Source organism: Vollenhovia emeryi, unplaced genomic scaffold (assembly GCF_000949405.1).
Source record: "Vollenhovia emeryi isolate VEMERY1.0 unplaced genomic scaffold, V.emery_V1.0 DF939153.1, whole genome shotgun sequence".
Taxonomy (NCBI): domain Eukaryota; kingdom Metazoa; phylum Arthropoda; class Insecta; order Hymenoptera; family Formicidae; genus Vollenhovia; species Vollenhovia emeryi.
In genome coordinates, this window is record NW_011967213.1 from 1,305,036 (window position 1) to 1,319,334 (window position 14,299).

General features: G+C 45.2%; 1 protein-coding gene across 2 annotated transcripts in view; it reads right to left on the reverse strand.

Annotated features, from left to right (window-relative positions):
* Positions 1 to 12,377, reverse strand: part of LOC105565356 — a 123,507-nt gene extending 111,130 nt beyond the window's left edge. Inside the window, exons 1-2 of one of the 2 annotated variants that reach the window (XM_012018480.1) lie at positions 11,716 to 11,778; positions 3,010 to 3,369 (exon numbers count right to left, since the gene is read on the reverse strand). In XM_012018480.1, coding sequence (XP_011873870.1) covers positions 3,010 to 3,169 — 160 coding nt within the window. In that variant the 5' untranslated portion in view covers positions 3,170 to 3,369; positions 11,716 to 11,778. Of the gene's footprint in view, positions 1 to 3,009; positions 3,370 to 11,715; positions 11,779 to 12,220 lie in introns of those variants that run through there. The other variant, XM_012018481.1, reaches the window with a different exon arrangement.
* Positions 12,378 to 14,299: the final 1,922 nt, after the last annotated feature.

Sequence of the window (14,299 nt, forward strand, 5' to 3'; positions counted from 1 at the left end):
TAGCAATGAAATACTTAAGAGGGAATAAGCATCGTGATTACTATGAATAGTCAATAATGGCATCAAAGATTAAATCGGTATGATATTCGAATTGAATTGATTTTCCCGGTTTGAGTCGATTATCGCAATTTTGTGGTAAATCGCGTACTCGCGTGAGTGAAGCGCGCGCTTTTGTTGTTCGTGTCATCGCAGAAAGAGCCTCGCAGCGAATATCGATTATAAACTGACGCAAGCTCCAATTCTAAAGTAGTTGCCTCTATTTAGAGATTGTTAATTTGTCCCGTTATGCGTTAATGCGTTTCTGTCGATGTAATTATGTATCTGCCTCTCGAGCGCTTTGGACGATTTTAAAAACGGATGCAGCTGTCAGAACGGGCAAGGGATATCGAAGACGCGAATTAATTTCGATCGCCGCGTTAGCGATACACGGAAAGCGGAAACGCTCGTAACTTGCGACGGTTCGCTGCGTTTAGCTTTATCTACCGTGTTTATCCCGTACTTCGCTGTGGCTCGTGTGTGGCATATTAAGTTGCTCTCCTGAAACTGCGCATAAACAAGATAGAAGCCCGATCTTCGTACACCGCTTTTAGTGTATCTACGTGACCTAACGTAATATAGTGATTGCGCGATTCAGCAACGGAGGCTTAACAGATCAGTTTCCGCTGGTAATCATTTTCGGCTCTCTTGAGTCTCGCAATAGTTTTACAGACTCGTGAAAACAATAGATACAAGTAAATGATTCGATTAATGTAGAGTTTCATTTTTAAGGATCTGAAATACCAAACATTGGTGGATACGAAACAATCTCTTTGGCAAACTTATTATTCGCTAAAGCATACTGTCTAAGAGCCAATCACTGAAAACGTTGAATGCTCACTGATTCACAGTTAATAGCATGCCACTGCGATTTTCAGTTATAACTGCGAATTAGCGGCTATTCGTCGATTTCGGTGATAATCCACTCATTGACTTTGAGGGTCAGTTTAACAAACGTTGTTAACTGCTAACGGAAGGTTAATTGATTATCTGTCTCTTCTTGGCTACAAGATAGAAAAGGATAGGGAGTTGTCTGAACTCTGGTTAACGGTTAACCGACGTTTGTGAAATCGGCCCTTAGAGAGTACACAATTCTGCTTGGCGTAAATTAAAAGACACTCTGTATACATACCCTCCGCGGTGAAAGGCTTCGACACGTGTTAAAAAATGCAGCGTAGGTGGGAAGTCAGCGGGATGCAACGCTTACTTTGCGTAAGAGAGGGATCATTAATACAATTAATAATTAGCTAGTAATAGAGGAATGGTTGAGTCCTGCGCATACGCACACCAATACCGTTACAATCCCACATATCGCATTAAGAGAATTGCGAGAGACAGCGAAGGCGCGCGTCCTTCAATGAAATCGTCTCCCCCACGGGTCCAAGATGACGACGGCTCACCGACCTCGACGGTGTCAAGGTCACTAAGACCGCTACCATCTTTTCCAGACGGGGGGAGTCGTCGTTAAAATTATTGTTACGCGATCGACGGCCGATTAGCTATGATTAATATCGGCATTGACATTAGACCATTACGCAAGGAGAAGAAAAAAACGGATCGATCGCATAGCGTAATTATTTCGATTATTTCGAGCCGTTAGTCTGCGGCAAGATCTGCTAATTAAAGTATGTTACACATTGATATCGTGAGAATTGCAGAAGTTAGACACAAGTTAGGCGTATTGCGTAGCTCGTAGCGCTATGGCGCTGCTTGACGTCTCGGCTCTCGTCGATCGCGCGATTCGCTCCTACTCGAGAGATCCGAGAATCTCTCCTCGTATTTGTGAAAAATGTGTTGGTGTAAGGAACATAAATTTATTAAAACAAGCAAGCTGGTACATTTCTGACAAACAGTTACTCGCATATTCGGGGAGTTAATTTTTTCCAGCTACTATCAGTTTTACTGATGCGTGACAAATTTTACATACTCATTAGAGATTCAAGGACACGTGACGGCACGTTAACCGTAAATGTGTGGTGGCAAGTTGGAATCCATAAAATCTAAGCGTGACACCTCAATTTCGTCAAATCGTAAAGAGAGATAAGATAGGCGCGAGACATCGATCGGGAGGAATCCAGACGCGAGCGATCTTAATTAAATTCGTTGGCAGCTCCGAAATTTCTCGCGTCTCGTATCCCGGCGAGATTAAGCATGCGATGCTGCCGTGTCGCGTATCAGCGGAATTTCGCACGACCGCGCGCATAATTTCCCGGCCAGGACGCTTCTTGGAAGCGGCCGCCGAGAGACGAGTTCGCTGGCGGAGCCAGCCGAGAGAACGAGAGAGGAGAGTCGCAGCGAATAATTTCCACAATCTGGGATCGCTCTCTCTAGGGCCGTAATTTTTTTCCGAGATATACAAGACATCGCGGCATCGCCAAGTAAAATCGTTTTGCGCGATCTCTCTCCGGCTCTCCTCTCCGTTCTCGCTCTCTCTCTCCTTCTCCTCGACCGGCTTTTCGTGCACCTTTATAGTGGCAACGCGCATTAAATTCTGGCCGTGTATGCGCGCTCGTATCGTGAATCGTCCGGAAGATCGTCCTTGCGGACACGTCCCGTCGCGTAACCTCCGCATTTTATCAGATTTTAATTCGGCAAACGGTACCTTGGTCCTCGCGCGCGTCGACCATCGCGGTGTACTGTTAGACGAAGCTTGAAGGGTCAGTTTTATAAGGTCGCCGGTTAATCAAATCTGATATCTATCTTCTCAGTCTAAATCTGAATTCTAAACCTATTGTGTAAATTTCCTATCCTCGCACAGAATTTAATAAAATACAATTTGTTGTATGCAAAGTTCAATTATAATATATTTTCATATATCGCTCATTTTCATATGTCGCTTTTCGTAAAACGTAGCCGACACACATTTTGAGTCTAAAAGATCAAGCAGCGCCATTTCTTTCGATCTCTCTCGCTCCGCTACGTATGCAGGATATGTCGCAGTTTTTTTTATGGTGTGATATTGCCTGGACTCACCGATCCTCTTCACGTGGACGTCTCGATTGAAGGAGACGCTCCTCTCGGCGGGTTCGGAGACGGAATGCGCCCTGGGTGCAACGGGGGGTAGTAAATGCGTGCCGGGAGGGTTGCAGCCTTCTCCCCCTCTTAGCAATTCCGAGCGCTGTATCGTGAGCATCCTGCCTTTCAACCTTTTCTCCCGATCATGCCACACGACCGGCTAAGGACACCGTTTCCCGTTTCGCTCGCCCAAACCCCGTCTCGTGCTTGTGCCTACACCTTTATTACCCCACCCCAGAGCGTTCTCACCCCCTGATCTTATCTTTCCTTTTTCCCTTTCCTGATCTCACGAGCACCCCCGTAGACCTGATCACCGACCTGTAAGCCAAGCAAAGCTGCGCTTTTAATATCTAAAGTAATCTCGTCGACGGGGATTTACGAGATTTAATCCCTTTTTCGTTCGTTGCCCCCGTCCGAAACAGCCTCGCAATTCGTTCGTTCGGTCGATCGAAAGTACGAGAGTTTGTTTGGAAGCTCGCGTTCCCTAATTCCCAACGCGAATAATACGATTCTATCGCAACGAATTAATTAGACGTACGATGCAATTGCGTAAGCTGATGGGATGTATCAACTGTAACAAGCTCTTCCAGACTCGCTCCGTTTTCCAAACCAACAATCGGCTGAATTGTTCCTCAATTGTCGTGAGAGCGCGGTTTACGTTCGAGAACGCGTGCTTTCTGCACACGATATTTCTACGCACGCGCGCGCGTATGCATGCGTGAAAAACGTGAGAGAAAGAGAAGCGATAGCATCGTGCGTTCCCGGCGACGTGTCTATACCAGCGCATGCCAACTGTAGGTAGATGATGATAAACGCAACGAGTGATAATGGTTCTCTTTGTCGTCATGCAGGCAGATGGGATACTCGAGATACGTGCAACGATATAATGACAGTGACAGGGATGACGGTGACGGCGCATAATATCGGCAATGGATTCGCTGATGAGAACTTTGCTAATAGGAGCGATTGTGCGATAAGGCCGCCGTCGTAGCTTTTTCCCTGCATCCGTCCGCATTAAGCGTTATCGTAATTATGGCCAGGATTCTGGACGTAACTCCGTGGTTCGCTATCGACGCTACGATCTAAACGCAACGACACCTAATTTAAATTTCATAGAGGCTGAGAGCTTCAAAGCCTCACGTCGCCGGCTCGGGGCAACGCGATACGAAGTCGACTTGATTTTAATTAATTCCCGATACGGCGCGAATAAACTGTTCATTCTCATTTTGGTCACATTTTGTCGTCTGCCGCGAGTCGTCTGTCTCCTTTACGATAGGAGCGTGTTTATTGTACGACAATGTTGCTTCAGATTTATAGGCTTTCACTGAATAGTCGATCCAGTGTGTCAGCTTTCAAGCTGTACGGCCTAGTAAGACTCCCATTTTCATCGCTTGATAATCTGTTCTCTCGAAAATAATGTCTTCGTCTATTGCTTCATAATGCTGTGACGAAAGGTAGAGCATGTACAATGCAACAAAAGCTATCAAATACACGCGACGGATTTCTTTTTCTCGGACGATAAAAAGGAGAGTCGCACGGTCCGAAATGTGTCGAAACCAAGTGAGCCTAATCGACGAGACCCGTGACTGACCAAAGTGGTAGTTACGCTCCAATGATCAGTCGTTCTGAGACGTCGTTCGTTTTCACGAATTTACGTAAATCGATAAGGCAATCAGTCTCGGACTTTCCGACGTATAGAAGCACAACGGTTGGACATGGTCATCTCGATAAAAACGGTTCTAAAAATATCGCTGACGACGGTCACTCGGACGACACTCCAGCGGAAGCGTCGGGACTGCTCATTATGATTATAAGCGTTTTATTTCACTAGATGTTTTTCGCGCTATCGTGCAAAAACAACGTCCTCCTTTTTTCAACAAGTCGGCCTTCGTCGCGATCCTCTTACTGCGCCAAGTCGAATGCCGATGCACGCATTACGCGCCAAACTTTGTCGTTAATAATCAACGTGTAACTTGTTATCAGTTTGAAATTTCCAACTCACTGTATCTTTCAAGAATCCTATACAGAGCTTTCTATCTAAAATATGTAAATAAAAGAATTTCCTTATTAATTATATTTCTGCGCCGAAAATACGATTGGCAGGGCACACTTCGTAAGCTGATTCTGACAAAGAACTGTTCTGCTTCGCGGGATATTTTCAATTGTTAAAGGTATTAAACGTTCTATGAGTCGCGGCAGGAGCTTTTTGACAGGTGCGCCGCGAAAGAAATTAACATTCGTCGTGCGTTTTTGTCCACTCTGGCGGTCGAGCTGCCCTTGAAGCAAATCAAGGTGACCCTGCACGTGCGCGTGCGCGTCCATCTCTCAAGGCCATCTGACCAAGAGTGACACGTTGTCACGGACGAGTCCTCGCACGCGTGACACGCGGGGGTGAACCGTCACTCAACGACTTTATTAGCTCCGGGAGAGCGCGAGGGTGGAGGCGCGGGTTTCGAACGAGACAATTCGCATGAATCCCGATCCAGGGATTAAGATACGCTCGGTGTAGGCTCGGTAGCCATATTTGGCGAAGGGGACCGCAGGGACCCCCGGGTCGTCCCCCGCGGGGACCCCGCTATAAAAACCGGCGTTAATATATTTTTTTTCGGGATTCGAGAGTTTACGACGGGACCCTCTCGCGCGTCGACTCCCACGCGCCTTCTAGTTCGCCCTAATCGCGTGGAGAAACGCACAATTCGATCCGGGGGGTGGGGGCGAGAGGGCAAAATAAAAAGAATCGGCGACCGGCGCAGGTTTCGGCCGAACCGCGTCTAATGTACGAGAAGGCCCTCTAATGCGTCCTTCGTTATTCGCCACGGCGCTGGATAACAGTAAAACGAAGGATAAGAATGTCGCTAAGTGCGGCGACACGACACGGCTATATTCTCGCGATTTTAATTCCACCCTATGCATTCCGTGGCGTATACTTTTCTTGCTTACGAGGGGGAGGTCGGGAATTAAGATAGTTGACGGCGAGCGAGGAAAATTACATCGAGCGTTATGCGAGGGTAACATCGTGTCGCATTTTTCGTAAAAATACGCCCGAGATGGTATCTTACGTTATTTTTCTCGTACGAATACGGCGATATATTTCGTCGGGTTACTTCATAAATTTTATAGAACGATTGCTGCGGAAACGAACATTATTCTCCATACACGGGGGGGGGGGGGAGGAAGTTTTCTCTTGAAATTTACCCTGAAAACCATGTGATCGTGGGACAACAGGGCATTTCGAATGATTTTATGAGGGTTTTTTTGAAATTTTACCATATATTTTACTAGTAATTGTATTTAGTGTACATTTTACTGATGGAAAATATGGTAAAATTTCAAAAAACTGTCACAAAGGTCCTCAAAATGCTATGCTGTCCCACGATTACATGATCTTCCGGGTAAATTTCAAAAGAAAATTCTCCTCGCGTACCTCTTTAAGTACGTTAAATCAAGATAAATCCGGCAATTTGTTTTTCGTTACAAATATTCGGTAGCGAGAATGTTACGACTTCATCGGGCGTACCTGACACACACGCGAGCTAGGATCTTTTAATACGTGTTATTTGCCGCTTCCTAAGGTTGCGTAACAGCGCAAACAGGAATAATAAAAACGTAGCCTCTGTCGGTGCGTGCGGCAGCGCTCGCGTTCCGAATTTTGCGGTGATTTCATGTCGCGACGTCCTCGTCGCCGGTCATTAGCGATCAAATTCATTCTGTCTCGCGTGCCAGAGTCGGAATTCTCACGGACGAGACGGGAGGGAAAAAATCGGACGGGAATCTTGAAAGCCGCGCGGAGTCGTGGGCGAGGCCGTGTTCGCGCATCGTTCCAAACGTTTCTTCTTCTAACGGTGCCGCGCCCGCCTTTGAAATATTTCACGTTGGTCACGGGGCAAGAGCGCGAAAATCAGAATCACGCCGGCAATAAAACCACACCGAGCCCGGTTATACGACACTATTTTCTCTAGCCCTACAACGCGCGCGCTCGGACACCGCGATGTAATAAACACTCCCGTTTCGCGCGCGCAAACCGCTTAGCACCTTCTTCATTGACTTTTATTGACGTGTAGAAGCCCGATAATAAAATCGGAGGAAGCGCCCGTTCCCCCGCAACCAGATGCGAGTGATTCGCTCGAGCCTCGAAGGTGCGAAGCCCCGTGTCCGCGATCGCGATCCAATCGCTGTTAGAAAGCCGCTGTTGGATTATAGAGCACGAAGGAATCCAAATGGCGCGTCAATCATAGATGGTTTATAGCAGTTTGTGCACGGATACGGAAAAAATCCCATATAATTTTCACGTAACAGTTTAATAGATCCGGAGCTAAGTTTCTGTACTACATTTTGTACATGAAGTTTATGCCTACGTAAATCTCAAGAGAGAATCTCTAAAATGCACTTATAAAATTTTATATGTTATATACATAAAAGATTCCATTTCACTATTTTTGATAATTCGTTTCTTGTACTTAATTTTTCACAAAAATAGAGGAATCTTCTATTGTGAGATAGGATCCTATTCATTGTTGGATTGTGTAGCCGTTGCAATAAAAGATTTGTGACTGAATTTGGGCGTTGAAAACCTGCCATCTCATATTAGAAACCTATTTCATAATAAAGGACTTCCCTCTATTCATTTTCTAAAAAAATTTCTGGTCGACTCTACACTCGCAGTTCTTATCCGTATGAATCGTAGAACTCTATTTAATTGAAAATATTTCATAACTTGTCTCTCGATAAACTTTTTAAGTCAACATAAAATTCTACAATCTTGAATAACCAGAAGAGAGCATTTCTCACGCGAATTTGAACACTTAAAAATTAAGATAATTGTCCCTCCTTAGGCCCCTCGTTGGGCCGCTCGTTCGCGAAAACAAGTTAATGAGACTCCTTTTTATCTCGTTGTCTTTTCGCCGGCGAAGCGGTGCGTTTTACAGTTAATATCGCCAAGACTGTCCAATAAATTTGCGCGGACATCGTGTAGTATGACCGAAAAAAGATACGCCGGTCTCGACTGGGCGCTCATTACGAGCGGCCGCGGCATTTCCGCGTGCGAGCTCGGCGCTTATTTTTTCCCAGTGCTCCCAATGCAAGCTCGAAACCCGCCTTTCGTTTCTAGCCGTCGCCCGTTACGCCGCGCAGTCGGAGAATCGACGAGGCCGGGGAAAGATTTTAATTTAGATCGCCGCGCGCGCACGAGAGGAATCGCGCCGCGCTCGTGTAAAGGCTCGAGAGGAAACCTCGGGGCGCGTGTTCCCGGGGCACCGGCACTTATAAAATTTCTGCTTCGACGCTGCCCTTTCCGACGCTCCGCACGTAGATCCCTATGAACTTTATCTCTAACGGCTCTCGAGCGCTCTGTCCGGGACGAATCCCTGCGTTTACGCCCGACACACAATTTGCCAATAGATCGTATCTCGGATGTGCTTTCGGCTGTTCCGAGTTCTCAGCTTTGTTCATCCCGATATCGTTTCCCTTGCGATCTTTCGAAAATCTGTCGCGGCTTCTCAGTTTCTTCACATTTTCGCGTTTTCCTTCGGATTGGCGTTCGTGCGTGAGACGTTTTGCATATTAAAACGGTATCGCTATTTCATTTCCGACATTAAGTGATGAAAAGACGATCCTCAAAACTCAGTCCACATAAAATATTCTATTTTGACGACGTTGTCAAAATTATCATAGTAATTCCGACATTTATAGTATTTTATCGCGATGTTAAAAGAAAATTTACGAACTTATGAATTTATAATCGCATTTTATATTCTATTTAAAAAGATATAGATGGAATTAGCATAAATCAGTGTCATGGCATGTCTGCACAAAGATCAAGGTTTCAATACTATAAAGCCAAACACAAACTTGTTTTATTTGCATCGTGTAAAATAATATAATTACATTGTAGAACATTTTAAAACCGTCAGCAATTTTTTTGAAAAGTTTTAACTTCCTATGCATCAAATCATTTTGCAGTCTAATGTGCACTGAAAAACAATCATTAATTAGAAATCTGCTTGATTCAACCAGTCGTCTGTTAGAAAATGGACAAATCAGAATTCCTCAAACTATCTAAGTTTATCAAACTATCCAAGTCTTCTGGTTATGAAATATTGAGCCCTATCGTGATAACTAGATATTCTGTTTGGTTTAACCAAAATACATTCCATCGTACGCTATCTAAAAATCAATCGGTGGATCATCACTGATTCACTATTAGAGAGCATGCATTGTTGATACAATCGAAGCATTTCTTTCAGTGTGAGAATCTGTTTAAAACATTTTTCGCGGTAACCGATATAGATAATCTTTCGTGTTTGAGGTCTATCAAACTATCGAAGTTTATCAAATTATCCAAGTCTTCTGGTTTATAAAATATCGAGTTCTATCGTGATAACTGGAAATTCTGTTTGGTTTAACCAAAATACATTCTATCATACGCTCTCTAAAAATCAATCAGTGGATCATCACTGATTCGCTTTTAGAGAGCATGTCTTGTCGATACAATCGAAGCATTTGTCTCAGTATAAAAATCTGTTTAAAACATTTTTCGCGGTAACCGATATGGGTAATCTTTCGTGTTTGAAGTCTAAAGGACGGTGACGAATATTATCCGAAAGAGCGAACCGTTAGTGTATCGCCCCAACCAACTATACGGAAATATGACTCAGAACTAATAGAACAGACTCGCGCAACGGGCATGACGCAGATGCCAGAAATGGCAGTGGAAGTCGCACAAGTCGCGATCGTGACTCGCGAGAGAAAGAAAAACACCGGCGCGATCGCGCTTCATTTGCGTAACCGCTATTACGTCCCGCGCACCTTCTTCGTCGCGCGATTACGCGAGGCGGCCTATCGCTTATCCGCGGCCTGGCGGAGGGAATCTGGACGCCACGCGAAGGATCACGTTACGTGCGGGTGCATTATGGTGAATGGATCCAGCAACGGCGATTCCCATCGAAGGCGTCCGTCCCGTCTCTTTCTCGCTCGCCCGCGCGAGCGCCAGGTAACACTGACATACTTCGTATACGTCAAGGCCGAAAGTTCTCCCGGTACACGGTGTGCTTATCGCTGCGCCGTCTCGCGTATTCGTCTTCTTTATATCCGCGTACGTCTCAATCGCGACTTACACGCGACGCACGCCCGCCCGCCCGCCCGCCGTACGCTGAAACGCCGTGTGATAAAACGATATCGGGGAGACTCGGAGAGTGGATTTGCACCTCGGGCTGATGGGCGTGATCTTCATCTCGTGAGTGCGGACAGGCGAAAGGAAAACAGCGAAAAAGGAGCAATCGAGTTCTGCGCGCCGAGCGTACTTACAATTGGAGCGGTTCTTATGACAGGAGACGTTGTAACATAGATTGTTTTCGAAAAGTAAAATTAAATTCAACTTTCGAACAAGACTTTTAATTAAGCGCGTGCTAGGAAAGTGCCCCGAAATGTATGTCTGATCGTAGAGCCATTTAACTACTTGCCTGAGCTTCTGAGACCTAGTTTGTTTGAAGTGAAGCAAATTTGTTTGAATTTTGACCTTACTAGATTTTTATTTAATTTCAAAGAAATGATTTCTTTACCTTAATCAAAATTTTATTCAATTGACACTGAAATTGTTAGGACAATTCATATCAATTTCTTGAAATCTAGCAAATGATTTAGTAGAAGTAAATAAAAATTTAGTAGATTCAGAGAAACGTGATTTGACTAACTAAATCTTTTTTTCTGGGTGTAGACTTAAAGAAGATACTATAAAATTGAGCCAACCCTGCGAACTTCTGTATAATTAGACTTTCCGTCAAGCTACTTTTAAACTGCTTGTCATCAGCAAATGACACGGGACAATTTTTATACATTGTACCCGTTGAAAAACTGATTTGACACGCGCAACAAATTCGATGACACAGAGACGCGTCGATTCGACGAGTCGTGTAATTCGCGGTCGTAAATCTCTCGGCATTAATTCGGCAGACTCGCCTAATCTCGACAGAGATCCTCGAGGACAGATTTGATCGTCACACACGTGCTGGACATTTCCATAAATGTTTATTCCCGCCGTAATCGGCACGCTCGGACGTCGGCGCGTTGTTAATACAGCCGCATCAATGAATAATACGCGTACCTCCTCCATATCCTGCTGGTCCCGTCATATCGCGATCGCTCCCCATAGCGAGCGGGCGAGGAGCTCGGGCATGATCGGCCGACTCGATCTCGGTACGGGCAGATTAAACGCCTAGATTCGCGAGCGCGCGGGCCGCGAGAGAGGCCTTAGCTGCCTAGCCGCACACGCGGTGATTAAAGTGTCCGTTAACGCGAGTTAATTGATCTTTCAGTTAATGGGATATTACCCTTCCGCTGGATTTCTGGTTTGCCCAGCGCCCGGCCGGCCGGCCGACCGACCGACCGGCAGATCCAATCTGCGCGCGAAATAACTCGCGCTCTCGCTCTCGCGCGGCGCGGAACTCTCTATAATCTATTCGGGCCCCGCGAACGCGCGGCGCGGCGCGAACCTACCTACCCGACCTACCGAAGACGCCTCGTATCGTTTCCCTTTCGATCAACGTCCGAGTGCATCTGCCGGCTCGATCCCGCGGATCGACTTGTGGCAGCAACATCCTCGTCATCGTCGTCATCGTCACAGTCGTCAATACGTATCGATATCACCTCGCACCTCGATATTAGATTTACCTTTACTAGTACAGTAGCATTCCGATCACTTAGATATCCGGTATATTCTCTGGGGATACGCCCCTTCAGGTACGATCGGCGGTCCCCGAACGGAACCAGAAGAGCGAGACGAACAAGGACCTTGTTTCTCTCCCTTGGAGAAACTTTACTTATATTCGAACTGAACACTCTCACGTTCGGCAACTGTCACTATCACCGGATCGCGAAATCCGCGAGGTCGACTCGACTCAGCACCACCGATTGCAATTGATTAGCAAAGCGAATTCTGTCCTGTCTTTCCTTCCCTGGCGGCAATTTTCGACACTCGTTATTCGACACCCGAGACGCAACACCCAAGGCCGAGCACTCGACACCGGATAAACCGGCGAATTCGATCTACTAAGCTGTCTCGCACTGATGAATATTATATATCCGAGATCGCACTCGGTATTACGCGATCCTTCAGACCCCGAACTCGCTCGTCGTGTCGACACCTTGTCGCCGATAGCACTGATGACGTTCGTACCTCGCGCGTACTCAGCTGCAGAGACGACCCGGATGACTAGGGGGGTCTGGACCAGGGGTACAGACGCGCAGACCGCCGCCGCACCACGCACACGCCGCTCGTTCTCCGTTCGTTCTCCGCCGAGCGCCGAAGAACTAATAAAAGCTGGGACCCAGGTTGAAACTGCGTAGGCCGCTTACTACTCCTTCCACCGCGGCACTCCGTCCTATCCCACCGGTGTACCGGACCCGGGCACCGACAGAGACAGGCAGGAGAGTAGGCACGGATGGACGGATGAACGAACGGACGGACGTACAGAGCGACTTCAAGGTATACACATGCCGGGGAGAGCGCGACGAGTTTCTAGGTAAATAGTCTTGCTCATCGAATAAATCCTTAGAGTCAATGCGTCAATAAATGACTAGGTAGTGTTATCGATTCGAACAGTTCAATTTTTGCTCACGGAAATACCATCTTGTTTCACGCTAACGTATTAGTCCAGATATAAACGGCCAAGCAATCTTGGCCATTAAAGGGTTGAGAGTAGAACTGAATTATGAAAAACATTATATTTTTTTCAGGACGAGATATCAGTTCAATCTGATATCTCGTACAACACGCACTTCTCGATATTTTTACTTGCGTTTAACAATTAATAATGCAACTTCAATTGACTTTGCACTCTTCAACCAAAGAGTGCAATCATTTTTTGATTAATATCTTACTAACATAACGATACTGGCCAAACGAACGATACGAGATCATTAACAATCGTGTGAACAGATTACTTGAAAAGGGTCCAAATCTGGGACCGAAACGTCGTTTTTTAAAAATAAATTTAATAATTTTTTTTAAACTACTGGCGATATTAAATCCATTTGTGAGTTATTAATTTTTTATTGAAAGCCTTAAAATTTTTGTCGACTTCTAGAAAATCTAGATTTGTCGTTAAAATAGACAAAAACTAAATCATAAACGCATTTTTTGTCATTAAATTTTTTCATGTGAAAAATATACTCTTCAGAGTTGTAAGTAATAAATAAAACGTGTTATGAAATCATTAATGATCGTCAATCAAGTGATTACTAGTAAATGTTTCTGTATTCATTAAAAGCTAACATTACGTCGTTATCTTTAATAGAAATGAAAATACAAGGAAATATGTACAAGTTTCTACTATCTATATATGCATTTTTCGAGAGGAAACCAGTTATAAATGCTATTTCGAAAGATATCGTTACTCATTACGAAATTTATATAATATTGTACATTTCTCTTTAAAAATTTTGTTAATATCAAATATTTCATTGTATTCATGTAATTTGCATACGTATATCTATCGATAAATATTGATCTATATACATCTATCTATATTTATAGATATTTGTTTGAATGATCTATTTGTATGATTTATTTGAAGAAGAGAAATTCAATTTCGAGAGAAATAAATTCGTACATTGATATTGACACTAAATTTTACCTGATAAGGGCGTTGAAAAAGGTTCGACGACTGAATAATTTCACAATGCTGGCGCTCGATTAATGTCTTCGGCCAAAGAATTGATGTCGATTGGTGTTGACTGATGATGAAAAATACATGGTGCCCAGTGTCCGATACATCGCGCAAGTATATCAGGCCATCACTATCGGGGCCCAGTTGGCCGCTCTCGTCGTTTCGACAAGTTCTCTTTTTCCTTCTTTATCTATTGTAATCTCTATTGTAACACCCGATGCCGCATTCAAAACGGTCCGATGACTCGGCCATTTCGTCGGTCCCGCCTGATTAATACTTCGGTCAAAATTGATGTCGATTGATATTGATGATGAAAGATACACGATGTCAAGTATTTGATACCTCGCGCAAGCATATCAGTGCCATCAGTAGCGGCCGGGTCCAATCCGGCGCTGGTCACTCGTTGTTGCTTCTGCAAGCTTACCGTCTCCTTCTGCCTCCCGCTTTCTCTCTTTTTCCCCTCGACCACTCTCTTCCCATCCTATCTCTCCCTACCTGAACGATTGCACGCTGCCGCCGCTGGTGAACGTCACTCGGTCAAGGTCCCCCACCAAAAACTTGCAGCGCGGCGGCGCGGTACCACGCTC